Raw genomic sequence first — 26,111 nt, forward strand, 5'->3', positions numbered from 1 at the left:
TAAATACATCAAAGTATGTTATGACTGACACTAGGGATGTTCTGATCGAGACTGATGTTACTGTATTGAACTAGCACTATTATATACCTTACACAGATCAGGTTTTTTTTCCCCATGGCATCCAGTAACCCAGAACACCCAATTCACTCACCTATCAATTTTTTAATCATTCCAGCAGATGCACTGCCCATGCTGAATCTCCCACTGTTCAGGATATTCATGGCAACCTGTGAAAATAAAATAAAAAGGAAAAAGGGCTTTTTTTTTTAAATTAAGGTGCTCTCTGCCTTCATGTTTTTCCCGTTTCCTGGATTTCATTCATCACCACTGTACACTTCCTTACCTGCAGTACCAGTCCCTCAAATTGGGCAGTCAGTGCAGCGCAGAGCATCTCACCAGGAATGCTTTAAAACCTGACATGTCAGACAACCCAACACATCTCATTTCATACACAAAATAGTTTTCTGATACTGATGTTTCAATTACTCACTATTCAGTCATTTCTCTACTAAAAAATGGACAAGAAAAGGTTTCAGATTTCAGAGGGCTGAGCCGGAGGAAACAGCCCAGAAAAAGCCCCCAGACACAGAGAAATATCTGTTCTGTATTGCACAGGAGAAAGGCACACGTTTACACTGGTGCTGCAGCTTGTCTCTGCTGTTACAGAGGAGGAAGGCAGAAATTCTACTTAGAAGCACAAATATCCATTCCATTTTTTAATTTTCCCTCTATATCCAACAGTCTCACCTTAGGCTCACCCTTGGGCAGGCTGTAACACCCACCCACCAAAAGCTGTTAAAATGTACTAATTCTTTTTAGAAGTCATCCTGAAGCAAAACAAAGGGCCTCATGCCTACAGAAGGCAGAATTTTGGTAAGATGCTCATTTAAAATACATTTTGGGAGTACGTGTCAGTCTCAAACAGCAATTCACTTGTCAAAATTCTGCTGAGTCTTACAGCACCATACAAGAAAGGAGAACAAGATGAGAAGTGCAGAAATGAAATACAGATCCACTGTATAAAGATGAAGTTCATTCAGTATTACTGTTTTTTAAGGGAGACATAAAGGACTCAGTTCAAAGACAGACACTGTTAAGTTTAGCAAAAAGCCATCATTCCTACCTTTTAAATTGTGATCGTTATCTGAAGAAAAGAAATTGTTAAACTTTTTCTTAAGTTAACTACATTAAAGGCAATTCTATTTAGAGTTTAGATCTGGAGCTGAATGCTATTGGAGCAGTAAGAAAACTCAGAAGGACCATTAAGAAGAGTTTTGCAAATCTACACATCAGACTCAGAGAAAGTGAACAGTACTGTCCTTACAGGGCACCACACTGCTCGGATGCAATGAAGAGAAGCCATGCCTGCAACAGCATTGCAGTGTCCTCCCAGCACCTTGTGCCATATAATCTGGTCCTGGGAAACTTCACGGCCATTCTCTGGGACTTTGGGTACAGTCTGGACAGACTTTCCTTGAACTATTTCCTGTTACACTCATTTCTGTCTTTCCCTTTCTACAACCACAATTCTGGCTGCAGAAAAAGAAGACAGCTCAGTTCCTAAGTTCTGGTAATAGTTCCTCCCTCTTCAAAAGAGAACAGTATGTCGCCTATACTAAAAAACCCAAACAAAAGCAGGACCTGCTCTAGGATTTTACAGATACAAACTCAGAGCTCATGGCACATTGATGCACTACCCTGGTGAAACCAAGGAACACCAAGCACATCGCCTAAACACAACTCTGCTCTTCAGTTGGCAGTGTTGATACAACCAATAAAGAAACCGTAGTGCAGTTTAACAAATAAGAATAAATCTTCACAGACTTGAAAGTATTGTTACTGCTGGTTCCTGCTTACCTTAAATCCTCCTCCTATTTGTCCAAGTACGTTCTCTATAGGCACTTTAGTGTTTTCAAAATTCACTTCACAGGCTGAAACACAGAATTAGTTTGTTAATAACTGCTGAATCATAATGCAAGAATATTTAAAAGCCCGTCAGGAACACAACTGACTTTTGTAACAAAAAGTAAAGTTCTCCTCATGTACTGTGAATGAGAGATAACGAAACTTTACCAAAGGAGCTTGATTTTGGGAAATGATTGTAGCTGACATCAATTACTGATGTAAAATACTCAATAAAACTCATGTACATAAACTACAGAACTATAGTTTTGACTGTATTTTATGGAATTGATACTGCAGTAAAGTCCAAAAGATAGATTGTGAAAACGTGCAACCATGAGTAAGTTGAAGAAAAACCTATGAAAACTTACTTCTAGATTAAAGTTACTTGGTTACTGAATCTTCTGAGTTATTTCACTGCATGAAAGTGCAGCTTCAGGTGTGCAGAAAAGAATTGTACAATATGGATTTCTTATTTCAGAGCCTGCGTGAGGAAGGACTCAGAAGAAAAGCTGGGTAAAGAAACACGAAACTTACACTGATACATAGAAAAGAGACTGGTTTGCCTTTGAATTCAGATGATCTAAACAAACAGAAGTATTAAAACAATTTCTGTTAACAATGTTAAATGATTCTTACTATTGGAGCCTCGAATGCCTAACTTATCCTCAGGTTTCCCACTGGTGACTCCACCAAAATCTCGCTCTACGATGAAAGCAGTAATTTTGTCTTTTACTTGTCCATCCTTCTCAATAATCTCTGTCCTAGCAAACACTGTGAAAATACTAGCAAGGCCGCCGTTCGATATCCAAACCTGTTTTGAGAGGGGAAGAAATATATTCATTTTGAGTTTATTACCACTGTTCTTAATTATTTTGTAACAGATGTCAGCAATGAATGGAGTGAAAACAAATTGTTTCTTCCCTTACAACCTAATGAGTGTTCTGCTACTAATTTTGCCTCTTGTGAAACTGCTTCCAAGGACAGTTTTCAGAATATGTTAAGTTTGGAGCAACTATAAAAAATAATTTGTAATATAGAATTGGACTAAACAGTGGACTAACAGTTGGACTAAACACATTTTCCCAAAAGCTTGTACAGCCTCTTATGGCACGTGAGGGGTGCAAGAGCAATAAAGAGCAATACAGACTCCAGACTCACCTGCCCAATACTATTTTACCTTTGATGAAAAATACTAAGTATTAGGCCACATATTTATCACCTCCACGGGTGGTGCCACATCACAGACAAACATAACAAAAACTATAGATCAAAAGCATCAAATACTGTTGAATCCGTACTGCTGAGTACGCCGTGCATCTTTCAAGAGTATTTTGCCAGTTTTAGAATGGTCCAAGCAGTCCAATTTCTAATTCACTGTTGATTTTTTCTTTCAAAAATAACTACAAAATCTGGCACGATGAAGAATCAAAGGGGAAAATACGGTTTCAGGTTTCTCTTCACCTATGGTGTCACAGGAGAGCTACTTAACCCACCCTACCAACCTAAACACTGATCTGGGGACAAGAGAGAAGGAACTTGATGGAAGGGCGGTCTGTATCTTTACTGCCAAGAGTTCAAAGTTATTCCCTGAGTTGTGCACTTTCCTGTCTGGCCCTGAAACATGTTTTTGACATGGTCATTCTTCACCAGTTTGGAGACCCTCAAAGTCCAATGCAGTTGCCCAGCTGGAATCTTACTTGGTCAAACAAATGACAACGCTGCAAAAGACGAGAGTGTTTTCTACAAGCTTTTAACAAAAAACTATTTCCAGTCTGTGAGTGGATACCTTGGAGCCATTTAATAAGAAGTATTTCCCATCTTCACTGAGGGTTGCTCTTGTCTGGATGGATGCAGCATCACTTCCACTAAAAGCAAAACAAGTTGTCTGTTAGTGTTTAAAGACATAAACATGTTTTAGGAAACAGAATTACATTCCCTCCCACCCCCTTCCCATCTTTTACAAAACATGTTCATAATTGTATGCACTAGTACTGTATCAACTTTCATTTTTAAATAACAAGGAAACTTCCTAGATTCAAAAGTACTGATGAATTCTACTTAAGTCACCCTGAGGGGGGCATTTCTGCTGATTAACTTCTGTTATCAACCTTACCAGCTGACCCAAGCATCAGAATGCCATGTAAGCACCTTTGCTGGGCTGCACTATCAGCTAATGGACCATATGCTGAATCCGTTATCCTAAGACACAACCGAGTTTATAACATCTAAGTTACTTCTCAAGAGCTTATACCCCAGTTGGATATGCTAATGGAAAAAAGGCTCAGCAGGAATGAAAAACAGATGAACATGTGACAGGACTCCATCAACAAACATTTGGGCACTTCACATGCTTTCTACAGCAGTAAAATTGCAGGCCAATTACAACAAAGACACTGAGAATTGCTGTTCTGTGATTAAACATTAAAGCACTCTCTTCCATCATCACTTTATTACACAGGTAAGTGTGAAGCACATCATTTCTCCCTTGAAACAAATTCAAACACAACACTGTCTCACATTGGGCTTTCAGCTGTCGACAGTTAGGTTCCTGGAACACCAAGATCTCAGCTGATGCTTTAATAGGATCAGAGTTCTAGAATTCAGCTGTAAAAATGATTGCTCCTGTGTGCTAGAACGGAAATACCAGAGACTGAAGGTGCACTTACTAGGACCAGCAATTTCCAAAAATAATACAAGGCTAAATAAAGTTGTTAGAGGACTTTCAGAACAAAGCCAGCCCTTGTTTTCTTCCTGCACATTACTTTAAAGTCCCTTGCATGGATTACTTTGTTAAAACCTTCAATGTTTCTAGTGTATATTCTGCTTGCAAACAGAACAGTTTTTAGAGGGTCAAAGCTGGGCTTATGAGTGAGTAAAAGTCAGCACCACTGATGGGAAGAATTCTGTATCACAGCAGCATGAAAATGAGCAAGGGAATCAGATGGTCACTGCAAGATGTCCTAGCAGAGATGGTTTCAGAAAAGACAGTTTGAAACTACTGCACTGTACAGGTAGGTGAGATTCACCTTCAAGTATTCACTGCTCTGTCCCTCCATCAGTGCCTTCAGCCATCCCACAGCAAACCATCTGCCTGCATGATCTTAATAAAACCGCCTCTTTTGCATGGACAGAACTTGCTGGTTTTATCAAGGAGGAAACTCAATTACAACCCTGGCTTCAAAAAGAAGTTGCTGCTACTGTTAAGAGTTTCTAAACTCGTAACAGTAGACCAAAAATCCTTCCAATTATTTTTGGTAGCACCTTCACTACTGGTGCAGGCTTTTATCATTTTGAAAAAGAACCGAAAGTCACAGCACGTTATTTGTAGAAGTAGACGAAGAGTTGAGCTGGGAACAACTGAGAGTGTTAATGCAGCTAACATCAAACACTGGTCAGTGATTTCCCGAAAGCTGCCATAAGCACGAGGGAAAAGATGAATTACGAGATTTTAAAAATGGATACTGACACACACAGAGACAACAGGCACAAATTAGCAAAGATTTCATACAGTGACAAAGCAATCAGACAGTAAACAAAGTATCATTTTTGGTTTCTTTTGGTGCTTTCTGAGCATTTCCTAGTTACAAAAACAGTACCTTCCAGGTTCAGTGAGACAAAAAGCAGCAATGTGCTCCCCAGAGGCCAGCTTAGGCAGGTACTTGGCTTTCTGCTCATCAGTGCCAGCAATCAGGATTCCCTACACAAAGAATTAGGAGAAAACTATTCAGCATCAAACTACATCAGCAGAACCGAAGGTGACAAACAGTACCAACTTCAGGAATCTCAATCTGCAAATTATATGGCGGCACAAAGCAATATGAAAAAAAGTTTAATAAACAATGGACATTATTACTGATCAGGCATTAAAAGATGCCAAAGTAACAGCTGTTCAGAGGCCCTCAGGAAGCAGCTCACCATTAAGGCTGCCTTCTCAGGGACGTTTCTGGATCCTTATGCTGTATGTGAAAATGTAATTGTTGCTCCGAAAGGCACAGAGACTCCTCCCTTCATAACTTGCCATACCTTCATTACCATTTTATTTAAATAAGTAAATCAAAAAGCATCAGTTCTAGAAGCTCCTCATCAGAGAACAGAACACAATTTACTTTATTTCTAAATTATTTCACTACACTCTCAAAAAGACTAATTTTATTTTAATTATTTCTTATTGTAGAGAGTTGTATTTATTTTCTGTTCAAGGGGTTCTTATGATTAAGCAGATAAGATATCAATACCCAACAAATGAGGAAGGATTCACGTCAACTGATCCAGACTGGTCAAAGCAGGAGAAAGAGCAGCAGCATCTGACACTGTGCTCCTCACCAGACTGCTCTGCAGCCCAGGCGGCTCACTGTGGATGGGGACATTTGAAGGAGGGTGAGGAACAAGCACTCATTTTTAATCTGCTCAAATTCCTGGAAGAGTATTTTATTATAAAGACCTCTGTGCTATTTTAAGCTTCAGACTGCCACCAGCCATCCATCATAAAAGCTGTTAGTGTTAGATCCCTAAGGCTACACAGAAAATTCGTGTGACATTCATGCTGGCCACAACACACCGATCTCAGGTAGGTTTTCTCTGCTTACTTCCACAATGTGCAGCCCCATGCAACGAGAATTCTGGATTCTCTGCATGGCTGTGCCACCTTTCCATAACGTTTGCCCTGCTGATATTTTATCGTCTTCAGTGTTGTTTTTACAAAACTTGGGATTGCTTCTTTCTTTTTTGTTAACGGGGCACTCACAGCCCATGCTTACACAAATGTCCTCTCACCTTTTCTGCGCATGGTGCACAGAACTACTCGACATAAAAGAGCCTTCCTACCTTCAGCCCGATAGCCTGGTGAGCTGCCAGAGTAACTGCGATGGATCCATCTAATGAGGTGATTTCTCCCAGCCGTGCATACATGGTGTGCGATAGTCCAAGACCACCTGGAACCAACACTATGCTTTATTCCAAGCAGATACCTTAGAATTTCTGACAGAAAAGCTCATTTAAAAAAATGTTTTGTTTTTTTTTTTAAATAAACATGAGTTGTGCAGAATGCAGTTCTACTGAAAGGAGCAGATCTGTCTGTGCTCAGGCATGCATAGCAAACACAGCATAATCCACCAAATGGTAGGACAAACCTGTTAAACGCTCTCCATGTGAAAATGGTAAAAGACTTGGTATAAAAATGTCTCTATTCTAAATTTCTGTGCATCCAGGATAAAATTACTTTGTTGTGACCTTACAGAAGCAGGCAAGGAAGCCCGGCAGAGCTCTGCAGCCGACCAGCAGCAGCGGGCAGCAGAGGGAGCTGTGCTGCACAGGGCACACACACGGCACGCAGCCGGGCTGTCCCAGCGCCGGGGGAACGGCAGGAAGTGACATGGAGCACATCCCCAGCGAGACTTCCTAACGGGCACTGAAGGAGAATGAAATGCAACACTTCAAAAGATGCCTCTAATTAAGGAAAAAAAAAGTGACTATTTCAAGAAAAACTTGACACCAGAGTCACCTCTTGGAGGCATTTCGTGATCTGCTGCTGAAAGTACAGAGACTGCTGGTAAGGAGCATGGAAAGAGCAGAGTAGGACACGTCACAGATGCAGCCATCTGAGTGCAGTGTTCAAGGACACGATGTTTTCAGCACCAGAAGTCCCACTCCCATAACTTCAGACTACTATATGAATTACTGGATAAACAATTTTATCTGATTGAGAGAATCTTTTGCCCAGGTTTATGGGTTTATAACTCTTTACAAGAGACAGCCACACGAGTCAGGATAACAAACATCTTAATTTCAGCAGACATCTCAAAGCGCTACTATTTTCTGTACATGAAATAAATACCAGAACAAGTCCCCTCGATGCCATTCATTCAAATCACTGCTCCTTACACCCTCTTCCTTCACAGCACACTGATTCATTAGAAGTCAGAATCCCATCTAGCCACAGCTCTTTCTTTTCCCACCCTGAGAGGCGCTGGGATGAACACTCAGAGACAACTGATGTGTGCACCCTGACTGCAGTGATGACAAGAGAGCACTTCTACATGGTGTGCATGAGCTCCATTTTCCCATTAAAGTTCTGTATTTCAAATGCAAATACACCACTGCTACAAACCATTACAAAAAAGATCATGCAATGAACAAAGCACCAAATATACGACTGAAGATTTTTCAAGTACAACAAGCACCTCTAGCAAAAATATAGCAGGTTTGGACAACAAAAAATAGGAAATAACCTCATCCTAAGTGTATTAGTTACGGTGCAGTGAAAAAAATAGCTTATAGCAATCTGATTTTTATCTAGCATATATGAATACAAGACAGCAGGACTATGATTTTCTACAAGTACCATGAAAGGACTGCAAGCTTTTAAAAAACAGAAGCTGACAGAGAATTCTATAGCAATACAAACCAAAAAGTAATAGTAATTTATTAAGGATTTTAAGTCAGATGCTTATTTCTAATTAACAGTAAATTACATTTTCAATGTCATGATGCTTTCTCATGATCTGTTCTGAGTTTCTTCAGTTCTCTGCTTCCAACACGTCCTTTCATTGGACATTAACTTCCTGCCTTCTCAGTATGTTTCTTAATTCCTAATTACCCCCCTCCCCATGTGGGTTAAGGTGCTCTGTCCAAAACACCATCCTGAAAATGAAATCTTGACAGAGCTTGCAGACCTCTTCTCCACCTTACTCCCACATCACCTTGCCGTATTCGAAATACCCACTGAAAAACACTTTACAGGATTTCTAATGCATTCCAAAAGCACTAACAATTAAACAGAGATCACATCATGATACATTACGAGCAAGTTGTCCAGAGTACTCTAATTTGTATAAAACCTCCTTAAGGAACTGAAATCAGTGGAGCTCAGCAGCACCAGTTATGTTAATACAATAAAACAACAAACGAAGAACAAAAACCACTATGAAAACAGGGTATTACCTCAACAGCAAATAAACACTGAGGTACGTCTCCAGCTCTGTGCTACATTCTGACAATCACTGAAACAAAATGCTGTTTCACACTATTCTCTTCAAAAATCAGCTGTCCTCCCCACTGAAACTAGTTTCTGCAGACTGTCAAACCCAGTTCTATCTTCCTTTGAATTGTTCTCTTCTTTTACATCAGAAAGCAGACAATGCAAGCATCTCGTTCCTTATATTTCAAGTTATGAACCAGTTTCAATCCCATTTTCAAAATGCATCAGAATATGATTGTAATTTTCTTGCCGTTGCAAGTTTAAGAGTTAACCCACTGAATAACAAATGTCTGATCCCAACTTACACTGTAACTCCCTTTAAGACACAAGCTTTGTGTTCAGTACTGTTTTTACACAAAAGCTACACCGTGAATCACCAGGCACTACACTTCTCTAACTCTGTATAGTCAAACACATTCGTATCTGTGAATGACAGCTTTGACAGATCTGTTCCATGAGACACTGTTGTCTCTATGTGGTGTAATTTTAGAAATCATCAGCTCGTACTGCAAGTCCCACAGAACATGAAGCTACTCCACTGCAACCAAAACATAGACAAAAAGGAAAACGCTATGCCAGAGGGAATGTACACCTTGTAAGTGTAGTTAACCAACTCAGGTACCTCTAAGCCAGGAGAGTGCACAGCAGCCTACTGACACCCTTGGTGCCCACACCTCTTTGTTAACTGGACAGCCACAAGAATACACAGAGGATATTACAGACACATTACACAAGACCCAAACTGTCTTGCCACAGGTCACTGGGTTATTCTTTTTGATCACTTACCATATTCCTCTGGAATCTGCATGCCAAACAGACCCAGCTCCCTCAGTCCTTTCAAAGTTTCAGGTGGGATTTTTGCATCTTGATCAATCTTCTTGGAGTCCACTACAAATACAGAAGGTTTAATAATTTAAAACCTTGATTTTCAGCATAGAAAAAGACCTGAGATCACAGCGTTCTCAAATCAGAGCTAAGGTCACTGTATCCATGACTCACCAGCACTGTGCCCTCTCACCTAAATACCAGCTAGAGAAGAACTGAAATAGCCTGCAGAAAAGAGAGCTGCGGGAACAGCACGCCTCTCCCTGCTAATTATTACCCTACAGACTTCTGAAGCTTAGTAATATTGTGCTTGTTGCACCACATACTTACGTATGTCTCATCCCTAATATCACAAGAGTTATTTTTTCTAGGTTTAGCCTGATCTTATGAACCATTCTCTTTACCTCCATCCCCTCATGGCTAGAAATCTCAAACCCTAAGCTGGCTTCTGTAAGACCAACAGTCAGCCTGCTGCCCCAACCAGGCCTCCTTCCAGCAAAGCAAAACACTCTTTCTAGTCTTTGAACATTGATGGCACAACTAAGTCCTACATACTCCTGCCAGAAGTCCAACTCCGTTTCCAGAAAGCATTTCAAGAAGCTTTCGTCCTTCAGGACAGATGTGCTACAAATTAACTTGAGCAATCACTTTTCCAAAGGCTATTTCCTGGTTTTCAGGAATCACCAGATTTACTCATGAAATGAGCTGAAAAACAACCTAATCTGCCATGGAACTAACACTCCACCTGATCACCCCACCTTATTACATACACCATTAAAGCCAAAACACAGAACATACTGGAAGGTCCAAGAACAGATCATAACAGATCTGAGGAAAGGACTTGGAAGTGGGAATAAATCTCATTTTTGTTTCATTACCTCAAATGTGTACTCTAGTAGACTCAATGACTGGAATAAGTTAGGTATTTCTTCCTGAACTATACCACGGTCATAATTTCTTTTAAATCATAGAATGGCATGTACATGGGAAATGGGTTAATTACACAACTCTTGTTCTTAAGAGGTATTTAAATTACCACAGCAGTTCTGTACAGTGACAAGGAGAATATACCAGAATCACAGTAGGCAGCTGAAGGTGTCAGCTACAGCAAAAGGAATGTATGCCAACTTTCCAGAGAGCACTGAGAAAAAAGTAACTCTGCAAAAGCAGCAGTGTGTTCCTAAAGGAACTTCCCATTCGCCCTGCTTAAATGCTGCTGTAATTTCTGTATGAAATATAACAGATGTATGCAGCCAAGCATTCTGATCCTCCTCTTAGTGAAGTCATTCAGAAAGGAAAGACATTTTTGATTTTTTCTTTTTCCCCCCACACAGCTTTAAGCTGTGCAGTAGAAGATGCATGTGCCATTGGCTCTTCTGGGGAAGAACAGTGGGATCGTTCCCTCCTCCCCCGTTACACCCACCCAGACCTCTGTACCACAGACTGCCAAGCTTTAGAATGATGGCTAAACTGAACTTCTTTGGTTACCCAGTGCCAACCATACATACCAGGTTTCCAAGCACCTACGGCTGCTCCCCTCATCTATTTTATACCACGTCCACATATTGTCCTAATCACTGAAACAGCTATAAATACAAAGACGATCAATTCCTACCTTCTGTTCAGCCTTTATAAACCGATAGTTTTATTTCTCCCTTAAATATCCACTTTTCTACTGAATAAATGTTATTTCCCAACAAAGCAAAGAGTTAAAATGCATAATCTGCGTAAGGTAATTTATTGTTGGTGAGGAACGTTGCAGTTTTATTGCTAAAATTACCTGTACCTCCTAAATCACCACCTGTGACATTACAGCTTCTTCAAACTCCCGCAGCGCCGGGCAATCCAGGCCTGCTATCTTTGTCAGCAGGAAATCCCAGATGACACTTTTTAACCATCTCAGAGATTGCTGTTTGCAAAAACCAATTTTCTACAGCTGCTGTAGAACTGGCTCATCTATTGCACCAATAACAGAAGGAACATCTGCAACCTTATCTGGACTGCATACAGCTAATGTGACTTTTCCGAACAGAATTACTGCTCCAATCCTGAAAACTGGAGCATACATAAATGCTTTTGATTTTTTCACTGCTTCTCAAAGAGTTACCATTTATGAATAATTATAGTGGATTTTGCTGAGAATAGGTTTAGTACACTACAACAAGTAAAACGCGTCACAAAAAACTCACAATATATCAAGTGGTAAATGGCAATATGCAGACAAACACCATTTCAAATCCTACCTCCAAATCCCTTCAACTCCCCTGGTTCTTTTCATTTTTTTAAGATTTATTTCTTCTCAACAGCATCCAAAAACGCATACAAAGAAGCCATAAATTAACATGCCTGTATCATCAGCAGTACTATACTTCTGGAAACACATGCATAAAGTAACTTTACATGTAAATTTTAATAATCTTATTTAACACCTACAGTTAAAACACTCTGTAAGCACTAAATCACTTACGCAAGTAGAAAACTAATAACTATACCTTCTTCAGCGAAGAATTTCTCTATAGGTCCTACAAACTGGTTGATCTCCTGTAGCTCTTCATTGCTAATTTCTGGGTAAGGGAAAACTTCTTCCTAAAATAACAGACGTTTGTTTTAATTAAAAGAAAAAAAAGCATCACTAACGCAATTGAAAGAAAAGCTTGAGAACGCAAATCCTTCAAATACCAGGCTCTAAAAGCTGTGAAAATTAAGGACTGTGGAAAGTGTTCAGAAATTTTATCTGATGCAATGAATGGGACTTGATTAAGCTGCGTACCAAAGCATATCAGAGACACTGAGCAGAAAACAGAAACTTCAAGAATTCTTAGGATACAAAATCCTTTGTTAATCATGAGTTTAGCAACATAATCATAGAATCATAGAATGGCCTGGATTGAAAAGGACCACAATGATCATCAAGTTTCAACCCCCTGCTACGTGCAGGGTTGCCAACCACCAGACCAGGCTGCACAGAGCCACATCCAGCCTGGCCTTGAATGCCTCCAGGGATGGAGAATCCACAACCTCCTTGGGCAACCTGTTCAGTGTGTCACCATCCTCTGTATGAAAAACTTCCTCCTAATATCCAACCTAAGCCTCCCCTTTTAAAACCATTTTTAAAACCATTCCCCCTTGTCCTATGACTATCCACCCTTGTAAACAGCTGTTTCCCTTCCTGTTTCCCACTCTGGGATTAAAAACAGTTTCCATTTCCATCCGAATAACCTCGGTATTACCAATGCTTTACACTGTGGGTACAAAGATCAGAGGTGTGCTGTTTCATGCTGCTCTTTATCATGCCCCCGGTACACCAATTCTTACAGAACCATTCTGATCATAGAGTGAGAGTAACACAACCTGGTGGGTCTGAATAAGCTAAATGTTCCAAGCAATTGATGTACAGAATCGTTAGAGCTGGAAGGGACCCTCACAACCCACCTGGCCCCACTCCCCTGCACTGAGCGCAGACACCTGCAGCTCCATGCAGTGCTCAGGGCCTGTCCCAGCCTGACCTTGAACGTCTCCAGGGATAGGGCACCACCACCTCTCCTCTGTGCCAGTGCCTCAGGAAAGTACTCAGAAATAAAAAACTTGTTCCGTGTATCCAATCTAGATCTCTCCTCCTCCTCTGGCTTGAAACCATTTCCCCTGTCCCGTCACACAGACCCTGCTAGGGTCCGTTCCCTTCCTTCTCACAGTGGGGATGGCAGGGGTTGCTGTGCCCCAGGCCTTGCACTCAGCTGTGTTACACTGATGGGGTTCACCTGGGCCTGCTGCTGGAACCTGCCCAGGTCTCTGCATCTGGTAAACGATATGGTTTTTCAAAAGACTGCTCTGTTGAAATTCGAGAAGAAAAAGGCATACACAAACGGGCCCTTAATGGGATGGAGTCTGACTGCGACTCACCCAACCCCCTGCTCCACAAGCTCTCAGAACTTCGCTGTTAAACTCATCTCAGTGGATGTCAGTTAACGCTTCAGTTTAAGGAAACCCGTCAGCCCGGTTAGGTGCACCCCCAGACCTCAGACTGAACCGCCCATCTCTAACACAGCACCGCGCCCACAGCCCCTGCCGGCGCCGCGCCGTTACCCCTCCCGCACACCGCCGGCCGTCCCACCTGCTGCTCTCAGCGCCTGACACAGGTGCAGCACACAGCTGCGCTGCCCGCGGCACGCCGACACGGCCGGGAACGGGGCGGACACCCGCGGGGCCGCACGGCGGACCGAGGGCCGCTCGGCCCGGTGCCTCGCGGGGCCCTACGGAGCCGCCCGGCGCCGACCCGCCCGCGGTGCCGCCGCGAGGTACGGGCGCGGCCCACCCGCCCCGCGGCGCCGACGCGGCCGAGCCTCGCCCGCCGAGAGGCGCCGGCAGCCGCTGCCCCGTGCGGGCCGCGCTCACCTTGCGCAGCGCCCCCAGGAAGAGCTCCTTGGCGTACGCGGGCCGCGGCGCGGCGGTTCGCAGGCGGCGGACGGCGGCGGGGCCGGGCAGCGCGGCGCGCAGGGCGCGCACCAGCAGCCCGCTCATGGCGACACGGACGGCCGCGGCGCGCGGCGCTGACGGCACGGCGGTTTGGGCGGGCGCTGGGCGGCCACGTGACGGGGCGGTGCCCGCCGTCCGCTCACGCCGGCCCCGGGGCGGTCACCGAGCGCCGCACCGCGCACGAGCCGGGCGCCACGCGAGGGGCGGGGTCTGCGCTCCTTACCGCACCCTGCGCCGGGCTCAGCTGCGGCTGACGAACAGCCGCTTTACTAAGTTTCGTTTACACAGGAGTAGGGTACGTTTGAAACCCCTCCTTTCTAAGGCTGCCTTTACACCTGCCCTCGCGGTCGCCTCTCAGGCCGCGCGTTGCAACGCGGGACCCGTTCTGAGGGCACCGAGGGCGGGAGCACTGCCTGCTGTCTCGGCGCAGCAGCCCCGCCCACGGCCTCCTCTGGGCGTTCACACGGCGGCGGCCCCGCGCGCCCCGAGCAAACGGCTCAAGCAAAGGAGGGTCGCGGCCTGATCGCTCCGAGTGTAACTGCGACCAGCACGTGCTCACGGTGCAGCAGCCTCGTGGAGGTGCAAGTCTGATGACTGTACCAACCACTGGTCTCTATATGATGCAGCGATGCATTGCACAAGAAAGGGATGAGCGAGCTCTTTGCTAAGGGCCTTCACGACGATGGGTTAGGAAAGGTTACAGAAATAGGTATTTCTTACTGTCTGCAGATAGAAGGAGACCCTGCTTCTCTGTAAGATGGCAGTACCTTCACATTATGTCCAGGTGGAGGCCGGTAACGAGCGGAGTCCCCCAAGGGTCTGTCTTGGGACCGGTGCTCTTTAACATCTTTATCAATGACATCGACGATGGAATCGAGCGCACCCTCAGCAGAGTTGCTGACGACACCACGCTGAGGGGTGCGGTTGACACGGAGGAAGGAAGGGATGCCATTCAGAGGGACCTTGACTGACTTGAAAGGTGGGCCCGGGTGAACTTAATGAGGTTCAACAAGGCAAAGTGCAGGGTTTTGCACTTGGGCCGGAGGAACCCCAGGCATCTATACAGACTGGAAGGAGCAGTCCTTGAGAGCAGCTCTGCAGAGAAGGACCTGGGGGTCCTGATGGATGACAAACTTAACATGAGCCAGCAGTGTGCTCCTGCAGCTCGGAAAGCAAATGGTATCCTGGGCTCCATCATGAGAAGGGTGGCCAGCAGGAACAGGGAGGTGATTGTCCTTCTCCACTCTGCTCTTTTGAGGCCCCATCTGGAGTACTGTGTCCAGGTATGGAGCCCCCAGTACAAGAAAGACAGCTGTTGGAGAGGGTCCAGAGGAGGGCCACGAAGATGATCAGGGGGCTGCAGCACCTCCCTTACAAAGACAGGCTGAGAGAGCTGGGCTTATTCAGCCTGGAGAAGAGAAGGCTGCGGGGTGACCTCATTGCAGCCTTTCAGTACCTGAAGGGAGCCTAAAAACAAAAAGGGAGTAAACTCTTTGAAAGGGTAGATAACAGCAGGACAAGGGGGAACGGTTTTAAGTTGAAAGAGGGAAGATTTAGGTTGGATGTTAGGGGGAAGTTCTTTACCAGGAGAGTGGTGAGGTGCTGGAACAGGCTGCCCAGACAGGCTGTAGATGCCCCATCCCTGGAGGTGTTCAAGGCCAGGCTGGATGGGGCCCTGGGCAACCTGGTCTAGTAAATGGGGAGGGTGGTGGCCCTGCCTTGCAGGCGGTTGGAGCTTCATGATCCTTGAGGTCCCTTCCAACCCAGGCCATTCTGTGATTCTGTGATTTTCACAGCTAGGAGGATGCAGGACTACCAAGTAACAAATCCGAGCTTCTCAGCTCCACCTGAACTTCTTTTAGTTGTAGGTGATAGAAAGCAAGAGGCAACGCCTGGCAGCAGCGTGGGTGGAACACCGAGCTGACTTCAGCACTCGGCTGTCTTTAGGGTGAAATAACAGCACATTAAAGAGCGTAGTAAAGGACTGCCTGAAGAAGGTGATCCAAACAGTGACAACAAAGCTAGGCCACTAGAAAACAGCAGGAAAACTACAAGCAGTCTGTCACTTGTGGATAAAGAATCCTGTTTGTTTCAGTTCTGAAAATCTCAGGTCTACATCAGAAGGTTATCACCCCATTCATTTCGTCCCGTTCCTGCAACTCTTCCCAATGCTCCATATGTAACTACAACTGAAAGCACTCTTCTGGCAGCTGCAGTTCTCTGCAGCTCTCCACTAGACCTAATTCCTCTATTCTGACTTTTGAACACCTTCAAACGGCATTGCAGAGAACAGTACAATATGCTGATAAAGCATCTTTCCCCCCTTCTGTTTTAGCAATGTGCCTGAACTTCTTTGCCCACTTTTGTTTAACACTCATCTATTCAGTCTGCCACTCAGCTATGCACCCACACGCTCATTTAATTCCAGCTTCCTCTGACGCTGCTAGGCTGCTCTTCACTATACTGCTTTAATTTAACAGAGAGCCACTCAGCTGTTAGCTCTCCAGAACTCACATTTTGTGGTCAAACCCAACTGCCACAGTGATGTCAATTTCAGCCTATTCCACACAGAACTGCTCTCGTAAGAAGGAATTAATACAACAGGTATTTGGATCAGTAAATGAGTATCATGAGGATTACCCTACGGTTTCCTTCTTATTCTATTTTTCAGTAACTGTTTAAAAACTGGTATTCAATAATACAACTCATTGAGAGATGTATAATTTACGTACTGAAAAAGTGCCACCGCAGGTCTAACTTGCTTTACAAAAATATTCATCAATCCTTGCAGTCCTTCCAGGAAAATACAGACAATTCCCTTAGCAGCTTCTCCTCTCTTATCAAACTGCTGTTTTCGACTTTTCAGTCAGACAGATGGGGAAGTTTTAGCGCTTGCAGTTCCTTACTATCTTCCCTTTGGGTTTGTGTTGCTGTACTCACTGCATCATCTCTCCTGTCTGAATATTTTAAAGAAAGCTGATTTACAAATTAAATCTTGGGAAAGGTGAGAGCAGAAACTGATATTTCCACCTTTGTTCCCAGCCACGTGCTGTGGAAGTACTGTCATACCTGAAACACAGATGTTAACGGTGTCACTTTGTAATATGTTTGTCCAGGTTAGCGTGCATCAAGACTGCTGGACTGTGGCTATCATGAGGAGTATCTGAGAAAAAGAAATACACATCATTAGTGAAAGGGATTTCCCACATCTTACAGTGGCACTTACAGGCAAATCACCAATGAGCTCTGTCAATCTTCATGTGGAAGCTCTACATTATCTCAGCGTTTTATTTTCTGAAGTATTCTAATTCATATAAGGAGGGTTTACAGAATTCTCTTTTTAACTCAGTACACATTTCCATTGGACTAGAGAGTGTTTCTTGTTATTGCTCCTTAAGCTTTCACCACTTTAGTTTTGAAGCACAACAGAAGTACTCCAAACTATAGCCATTCTAACTTCTTTTTTTTTCCCCCCATAATGGGGTAACATCAGAGCCAGAATTACCAGAAAGATGGAAAAAACAACAACTTCTATGATGAATTAAATAAAAGCATTTCACAAACTTTTCTTCTGTTGTTGGGGAAGAAATATTAGCCAGTAAAATGAAAGTGATAGTTGATCAAGAACATATGGTGAGCTTATGGAGGAGGTAGATGCTCACAGGAGTCCTGTCAAGGTCAAGCATTCAGCAGAAGACACTCCTCTGTTTCTTTTCCTACCCCCCCAGTGCAGCATTCCTCTCCCACAGGCACAAATGGCACCATGCTCTCTCCTGCTCCCTTGCCTGATCTACAGCACAGCTGTGCCTGGCACGTGGGGACACTGTGAGGGACAGGGACTGCTGGTTTGTATGGCTTCAGGAAGTGATGTGTCAGTACAAAGATCATGCGCATAGGAGAGGCTGCACGTATTCAGTACTGCTGGATCCAAACACGATGCAACTCCATGTCTGAAAGTCAAATTGCTCCTCATTAAAAACAATTTAATAGTGCTAATTATGAAATTAATTTCCAGCCATGAGTTGCTGTGATACCATTGCTGATACCACTGCTGAATAATGTGACCTCCAAACTCAGAGCACTTGCACAGGCCTTTCACTTTCCATTCCCCGTGGCCAAAAACAAACAAACAAAAAAGCCACCTTTCTCTGTCAAACACTTGTTAATCTATTATTTTGTAGCAGAAATGAGAAGTTGTAAAGTCAAAGTATTTTCTACCATGCATGCATAACATTTAATTTCTGTCAGAAAGAATTTACCCCATTCATCTTATTAAAGGGGTGGTTTTTTTCCTTGCTCATTATACATATCTGTTTATATCTCTCTGTTTTACTGCAGAGAAATAAATGAAAAATGAAGCACTGTATGTCATTTTACAACAGAGCTGCTAACTTGTATGCTTGCGTGATTAATTTAGGCTGCCTCTGTCTTGTCAACCACGATGCTATTTCACACCTCAGTTATTACAAACTGCTAAATAAAGAGGATGTTTTGCACAACATTTTATCACAGAAATATGCATTTATATGTAAGGTAAAAACGAGATATCTAAGCAGTTGAAAAAATGGTGGTTTCAAATCAGCATCACCTACACAGCTTTGATTCGAGTTTGATCCAGCAAAAATCAAATCTCAAGCAAAGAGCTTAATTTAAGCATTTCCTAACATTCACAATCAGTCTCTTCCTGCAGTTGATTAGTTTTGCCACATAATACAGAATTTGGCTTCAATTCTTAAAATAGTAGGAAACAAAAACTAAAAAAAGAAGTTATTAAAGATATACCTAGAATAAAGCAATTTTTGCATCACACTATATTCTTCTCTTGGAATTTTATATCAACAAAATATAGCAGCACAAATCACTAAGAGGCTAGTAAGCTAGCTAGAGATGCAGTATGCTTCCTTCTGAAGCAGGTGTACGTAATACAGTCATAACACTGCTACAGATTTATTGTTGCATGGTATTGTAAGCACACCGTTCATCTTCTACAAATGTTTATCAGTACACATATATTTTATGACACAATCCAAGCAGCATCATAATTCTGTCAGTTGTTTGAATACTTGCAGAAAAACTCACTAGCAAGAAGATTAATTCAGGCTGTGCACTGACATAGCACACAAACACATGAAGTAGACAAACACAAGACAAATTTTAGGAAAAGTTTTCAAACCTCAGACTTCTGTGTTTTCTGGTTACAACTCGTAACAGAAAACCTTGGCCTCTTCCTTAATATTAGGGTTAAACTGCTCATCCCCAGAACGAAGGCAAAAGCTTCTTGACTGAAGGCATTTTTCATTAGGTAATTTTTATCAGAGATTTGAGGAATGCAATTCCAATAAAATGTGCACCTTGAACAAACAAGGATATTAAAATACTTTAAAAAACTTAAATAATGGAGCATTAGACTATCATCTGCTTAACCTACCTTTATTTTTTAATAAGTTGATGAGCATGATTGCAGCTGGTGCAAATCTGTCACACAAATGGCAATTGACACTGATGTATTCTTTGTCTGTTTACTTTTCTTCAGTAATGCCAGATTATAATGCTTTCATTATAGTTCTAGTTTAGGTAAGAAAGCATTTAGAGATGTTATTTAGGTCCTATTTTTAAGATGGAACAATGAAAAAAACACAGATTATTAGTAATAGCAATATTTCTCTCTATTTCTGAATTCTCTTAAATTAGAGAATTCAGACTATTTGGCTCCTCCAAAGGCAGAGATATATCAAAGTTCTTAAAATCATAGTTTATAAAATAGGAAAAGAAGGACCAATGAAGAACAGCACTGCAAATTCTTCTATTTCCAGTAACAGACTGTGTGATAGCATCAGCTACACTGTAATGTGTCACACAGCTCCAAGGGTAACACACCAGTAGTATCTAGCAACAGATTACAAACACTTACCCACAAAAAAATATCATTGATCAAGAATGTACTTTCTGAAAAAACAGCCATTCAGAAATAGGTCCTAGTTGACTATTCCTTCAAAACAATTCAGGATCTCCTAAAATTCATAGTAAAAAAAAACAACAAGCAAACACAACACTTAAATCGACAGCTAAGCATTAGTTTTAACTGAGACATTAGATGCAATGTAATTCATTTGAAGTATAGGAAATGAATAAAAACAACTGAACATGCCAAAGTTTATCATCTGAAGTAACTGCGGAAGTACAACATCAAGAATTGTGGAGGACACATGAAGCAAATATGCCTGCTTAGTGGTGTAAATTTCATGGTATACATTAAGACACAGCAAACAAACACAACAGGTACAATTAGATAGCACTTACCTCGTTACATCACTTACTGAAATATGATGTTGTCTGCCAGCAGGTGCACACAAGCAATGAATGCTCTCTATATTTGATCTCAAGAATGTAGGTTACACTTAGGAAATGGAGGACATACCCCTGGGAAGGACAAACTTGAAACACAAATCAGGGTAGACAATCATCTGAACACGAACTCCTACGGAAATGTGATAGCCAAAAGATTAATGGGATCAGTCCAACATGCTGGACAGCTCACGCTCAAGACAATTCAAAATTTGGTTACTATTTTTCAATGTTAAAATGCTTTCAAAAATATTACACAAGAACCTCTTCAGCATTGCCTGCAGATCTAGGTGCTATCTTCGTTGCCCATTATAGTACTTTGGAACTAAATATATTCACAGTACCACCAAAAAAACCTAAGGCCTACTGAGAAGTGGCCACACACTTCACAGTACCAGCCATAATTTCCAACAACTTATCCTTAATTTGAGATGAAGACAGATGAACCATGGCCCCTTTGAAGAGAGGAGCAGAATTCAAATTGACTCAGCAGGGGCAGGAAAGCACCTGAAGGAATTTCCTTCATTTCACGTCTGAATAATTAACGTTCTTGGATTACACAAGATGAGAAACAAAGAGTTTTAAATGATTTATTTGATTTCTCCACATGATCACAGTTATAGTTTTACATCAATAGGGTCTGTTACTACTTACAAACAGAATGCATATTAAAATGAAAGCACTCCTTTCTTCCCCATAGTTACAAAAGGGGTCTCAAGCCTCCCCAGAACAGAAGCTTCTTGTAAGTGTAATGATTTCTGAAGTCTTTAACAGTCTGCATTCAACACCTAATTCTAACAGTTTAATACAACTCAAAGCTGATTTAAGTTCCTAGCAGGAGATAGGTATTGTAGGCAACCTCCAAGTGACTGCAGACTTAGAGTAATACTAATTTACACACTATGTACAATTTAGAGAATTGTCTACTCCCCCTACTTGGTCCCATTTTCACCACCCCCTTTTCTATTTTCCAAATTTAATCTTGTTATTGGTTCCACTTTTCTTTTAAATATATACACAATAATCCATTTTGCAGGCAAGAAGTGCGATGGTATTTTACAACGGAACAGCAAAATGCATGCTTAACTGCAGAAAACACACAGCTTCATATGGAACAGCAAGTCAACATCTAGAGATTCATTTTTTTAAATATCTGCTGACTGTCTTTCAGCTCATTTTATCAAGAAACAAGAGGCTTCTGCTGCATGCAGTACATGATGGGAAAATCATTCTACACTGTATGTTAGACTTTTTTCTTTTTAGCGATACAAGACGTACATTATATTAGGATGAACTCTGTTTTCTGTTTTTACATCGTTGTACATTTCCATTTTTAACTTAAAAGAAAATTAAAAACCCCAAATATATATTTCATTGTTGTCCCAGAAAAGATTTTTGTCGCCACATCTTCATTCTTTAGGCTTCCCTTTCATTTTTTCAAATCAGCAATACTACTTTGCCACATTTTTTTAATGGGAAAAGAGAAACATGGTCACTCTACACAGTTCTGTACCAGTTTTTATTCGGCAATGGCACTTGGGAATAAAACCTCAATTTTATGCCTGCCCGCAGGCTAAAGGAAAAAAAAAGTTAATTTTTTTAACCGCACAGTGTTTAAAATACTGTCATTTTCCTGTCCTAGACGTGACTCACGCTGTTCTAAGCAATTGTTAACCAAGAATGGAATCAGAGAGGTTATACTAAAACCCTAAATACAGTTAAAAAAAATAATCGAGTCCACTGTTTTCCCTGTTGTTCTGAAATAATGTTTACAGTTACTGTGCTCCTATATGACCGTCTTATTTTTTTAAACTAGTCTCAAAATAGTCTGTGATTTTACACATGCAACTTAATGCACCTTACAAAGTAGGCACAAACTCCTTCTCCGCATGCAGACGAAATCATGTGCAAATGTTTTCTGCATGCACAGTTGTGATTCTTCTGAACATTTAGTTGATTGCACATGGAAAATCAGTGATCAAGCATTAAAATGTGGCTTACAGTGTAAGTATAGAATACTTATATTTGACTAATTTAAATGAATGAAAGGGGTTTTGGAACAAAGCAAATGCAGATCTGGGAGATTTAAGGTCTTCACTGTTAACTAAGTCACACAGCTTGAGTCAGATCTTCCTCTCAGCTGTTACTGAACATTCTGCATTTATACAGTACAGAGTGAATTTTACTTACATTAAAACTCTGCATCTGAAACAAGTACAGCCTCTGCTACTCAATGAAGAGGAGCACTCTTACCTCCATTTCAACCAAAAGATGCAGTTTGTGAAAGATATTTGTAACCAAATGACCCTTTATCTTTTCTGGAACAACCTATAAATTACAGTTAGACTCTACTATTGGTACAGATGTATGAAGAAAAGTCTACATATTGGAATATGTTATCACTTTACTTCAACTAATATCAACAGTTAACACTGATATATTTTGCAAATATACAATATGTAGAGTGTAGCCTCACACTAATAACATTAGATGACATGCAGACAGTTCTACTTTCCCCTATAAGAACAGTATATATTTTTTTAAACTGCAAGGAACAGAGCCTCAGGGGACCTGGAGGGGCCCTCTTAAGGTTAGCCGCAGAATTTAGACTAGTATGAGTGATACTTAAAAATTATAATGCAATCACTTGTTTTCTTTCAATGAAGGTAATTTAGAGAAGGAGCAGAATGGGAAAATATTGCACATGTGGGAAACAAATGCGGACAGCATTAAACAAAAGGCTAAACTCTAGATTGCTGTATTTGCTCTCTGTGGAGGTTAACAAAGTGCTGAGTTTGCAGTTTTGCTGGTATTGCGATATCAATGGTATGAAAGGGAAAAAAAAATTACACACACCCCAAATATTATAGATGCCATGAGCAAGGCAATATGAAGGTTACCCTCTTATTCTCACTCCAGTCTCATGTTAACGTCTTTCCACTTTAACTGATTTCTTCATTATTCCTGAAAAAATATTATTAAATATAAAATTGACTACTATTCTTACTTTTACCCATCTCACACTGGAATTTTTTGCTCATCCTCTTCAAGGTTTGCTTTTAGGCTGGTACAGTTTTGCAGTTCTGATTCCTTTGCCTCTACTGTTTAGGTGTAAAGTTCTTGCAGTGGCTCAAATTGCTGAAACTACAAAGTAGGTGCCATGTGTAACTGTACAGGATTTAGGGATAAAATTTTATATCAATTTGCAAATGGTTTGATTACAACACATAAGCAACAACAGCACAGCCTGTTTTTATGTGATGTCTTGCAACTAACTGGACTACGAAAGTGAGGGTTTGAGCATAAACTCAGCCTGCTGAGTGCTGGTTATTTTCAAACTAACAAATGTGATGAGTAAAAATGGTGAAGCCACTTCATTGCTAGTGCATGGCTACATGGAATTACAGATTTTTTTTTTCTTTAGTATATATAAAAACCCTACACTAAATTCTAAAACAAACCTTCAAGTTTTAGAACACTTCCACCTGGAAGTGCTCTCAGACTAGAATTCAGCTTAACTGGGGGGTAAAAATAAGAAATTATGGTAAACGGGAAACAAAGTAGCTGAGAAAGATGGAAGTTTGCAATTTTCATGTTTGAGATGAATGTTTTTGCAGTGTATACATGCACCTGTTAGAACTCTTCATGTGTGTTCATTAAAACATATGCATACAAAAGAAATGTGGATCATGTAAATTCACAGTTATCACAGCCTTTAAAGTGTCTAAATTTGTGTGACCAATGCTTGAAGATGACCACTGGTAAAAGGTCATCCCTTGCACTGCTACCATATATTTACTGCATCTTAACAAGTTTGCTTACCTGAAATAGAAGAGCAGTTATAATACTGATTACGTATGATATCATGTTAATAAAATAAGGATTTATACAAAGCAGTATTTGACTACAACAATTAAATGCTATGTTACTTGGCACATTTAATAATGATTGCTTAGAAATCTTAGCGAGTCCAGAGGACTGACTTCTAATGAAAATATTGAAATGTCTGAAATTTATTTCTAACATTTAGTGTTTTTGGTCTACTCTTTCATATGCTATTCATCTATAATACTGTCCTATCAAGTAAGTGGAATTCCTCGTAAAGTCTATATTGCTAGCTTTGTGGACTGAAAAAAATTCCTTTCCAAGCACAAATGTTAACTATACAGTATATATATATATTTATATGTATATATTTATATTATATAAAGTTTACTTACGTACTTTCATCAACCATATCAGGTCTACTTATTTTTTGCCCATTGACAATAAAAGAGCAAGAATGCAACACTTGGTTCTGAATCACTTTTTTCCTTTTATCATAGACTATGTTTTTATTCTGCATGTAAAATTGTCAAGGGATTTGGTGTAAAAGGTAATTTTACTTGTATTCAGCAAGCAGCATGTTTTCAAGGCAGTCTGGAAATAAGAACTAACCAGATGGTAAGCATCTATTGAGTAGGTAAGTGAAACCAGTACTGATTACACTAACTTGACTTATTTTTAGTATCAGCAAGCCTTTAAGCTCACACGACTCAGTTAAATTGTTTGTCTAGGTAAAAACTGACAATTTTATTTGTTGCTTCCTGTAAGTGCTTTTGTAACTGTGTTTAAAACTATAGTTATTAAGAGGGTCAGTACGTTTTAGACTATTGTGCTGATGCCGCTGTGTTTGGGCTTAGTGCTGGCTGAAGTGGACGGAGGTGGTGGCGGTCCATGGTGATGCTGAGTGTGTTGGGGATGAGAAGAGTGCCCTGGGTGCGGAGGGGGCAGTGGTGGATGAGGAGAGTGGGTATGCTGTGCGTGGGGGTGCTGCATGTAAGGAGTATGCTGGGAGTGTGCCACATGCTGGGAATGTGGCATGTGTTGGTGATACTGGTGTGGGTGCTGGATGTGCTGGGGAGGGTGATAGTGGTGGTGGTGGTGATAGGGTGGCGGGTTCTGCTGCATATGACAGTACTGTGAATGGTGAGAGTGTACTTGTGCCTGGGTCTGTCCCTCAGCTGGCCCTGCATGATGCATGGCAGAAGGATGCTGTGAGTGTTGCTGATGTGGGATTACTGGAGGGTGTGGAGGTTGCTGTGATGAGCCAGATGGTGGATGGCCTTGGGAAGGTGGCTTTCCCCTTTTACTACCAAATAAGGAACCTAGGAGTGAGGAGGAGTTAGGCATAGTCTGGTGAGGGCGAGATGGACACTCTCGGGTTGATGTAGCTCTTCGGCGCATGTGAGGACTGCTAATGATGGACCCCTAAAAAGAAATTAATAGAAATAAAAATTAAAAAAAATTTTAAAATGTTTAAAAGAAAAAGTTCACACTGACCCACAAACTCCTCCTTCAGTGCTCACATGGGTGGAATATGTTAAAGAGTTCTAGGAAAATCTTATTTCCAACTTCTCTAAGTTGCCAGTGAGGCAATCATGCCCTTCTTGGGACATTTATAGGCATTAACACTTTGGCATAGAAAGCTATTGCTTTAAGTAAGAAAAATGTCAAGGAAAAGTAGCATGACAAAATACCTAGGAATGTGTATTTAAATGAAAAATACATTTTAAAATACTTAAAAAATTACCATACTTGCTTTTTT

The 26,111-nt window shown here is 41.4% G+C and overlaps 2 protein-coding genes across 40 annotated transcripts in view; both read right to left on the reverse strand.

The window, feature by feature from the left end:
* Nucleotides 1–21,483, reverse strand: part of ACAD9 (acyl-CoA dehydrogenase family member 9) — a 30,656-nt gene extending 9,173 nt beyond the window's left edge. The window contains exons 1-10 of one of the 5 annotated variants that reach the window (XM_046899890.1): nucleotides 19,353–21,483; nucleotides 17,249–17,342; nucleotides 12,199–12,292; nucleotides 9,668–9,769; nucleotides 6,730–6,836; nucleotides 5,502–5,602; nucleotides 3,692–3,770; nucleotides 2,542–2,716; nucleotides 1,858–1,931; nucleotides 152–227 (exon numbers count right to left, since the gene is read on the reverse strand). In XM_046899890.1, coding sequence (XP_046755846.1) covers nucleotides 152–227; nucleotides 1,858–1,931; nucleotides 2,542–2,716; nucleotides 3,692–3,770; nucleotides 5,502–5,602; nucleotides 6,730–6,836; nucleotides 9,668–9,689 — 634 coding nt within the window. In that variant the 5' untranslated portion in view covers nucleotides 9,690–9,769; nucleotides 12,199–12,292; nucleotides 17,249–17,342; nucleotides 19,353–21,483. Of the gene's footprint in view, nucleotides 1–151; nucleotides 228–1,857; nucleotides 1,932–2,541; nucleotides 2,717–3,691; nucleotides 3,771–5,501; nucleotides 5,603–6,729; nucleotides 6,837–9,667; nucleotides 9,770–9,880; nucleotides 12,293–13,817; nucleotides 13,974–14,098; nucleotides 14,233–17,248; nucleotides 19,065–19,352 lie in introns of those variants that run through there. The other 4 variants (XM_046899892.1, NM_001006136.3, XM_046899891.1 and 1 more) reach the window with 4 other exon arrangements.
* Nucleotides 21,101–26,111, reverse strand: part of IQSEC1 (IQ motif and Sec7 domain 1) — a 365,521-nt gene continuing 360,510 nt past the window's right edge. For 33 of the 35 annotated variants that reach the window (XM_046900093.1, XM_046900092.1, XM_040646649.2 and 30 more), the window contains one exon: nucleotides 21,101–25,774. In XM_046900093.1, coding sequence (XP_046756049.1) covers nucleotides 25,169–25,774 — 606 coding nt within the window. In that variant the 3' untranslated portion in view covers nucleotides 21,101–25,168. The remainder of the gene's footprint in view (nucleotides 25,775–26,111) is intronic. The other 2 variants (XM_040646651.2, XM_015293461.4) reach the window with 1 other exon arrangement.

The sequence above is a fragment of the Gallus gallus genome, chromosome 12 (genome assembly GCF_016699485.2).
Source record: "Gallus gallus isolate bGalGal1 chromosome 12, bGalGal1.mat.broiler.GRCg7b, whole genome shotgun sequence".
Lineage (NCBI taxonomy): Eukaryota > Metazoa > Chordata > Aves > Galliformes > Phasianidae > Gallus > Gallus gallus.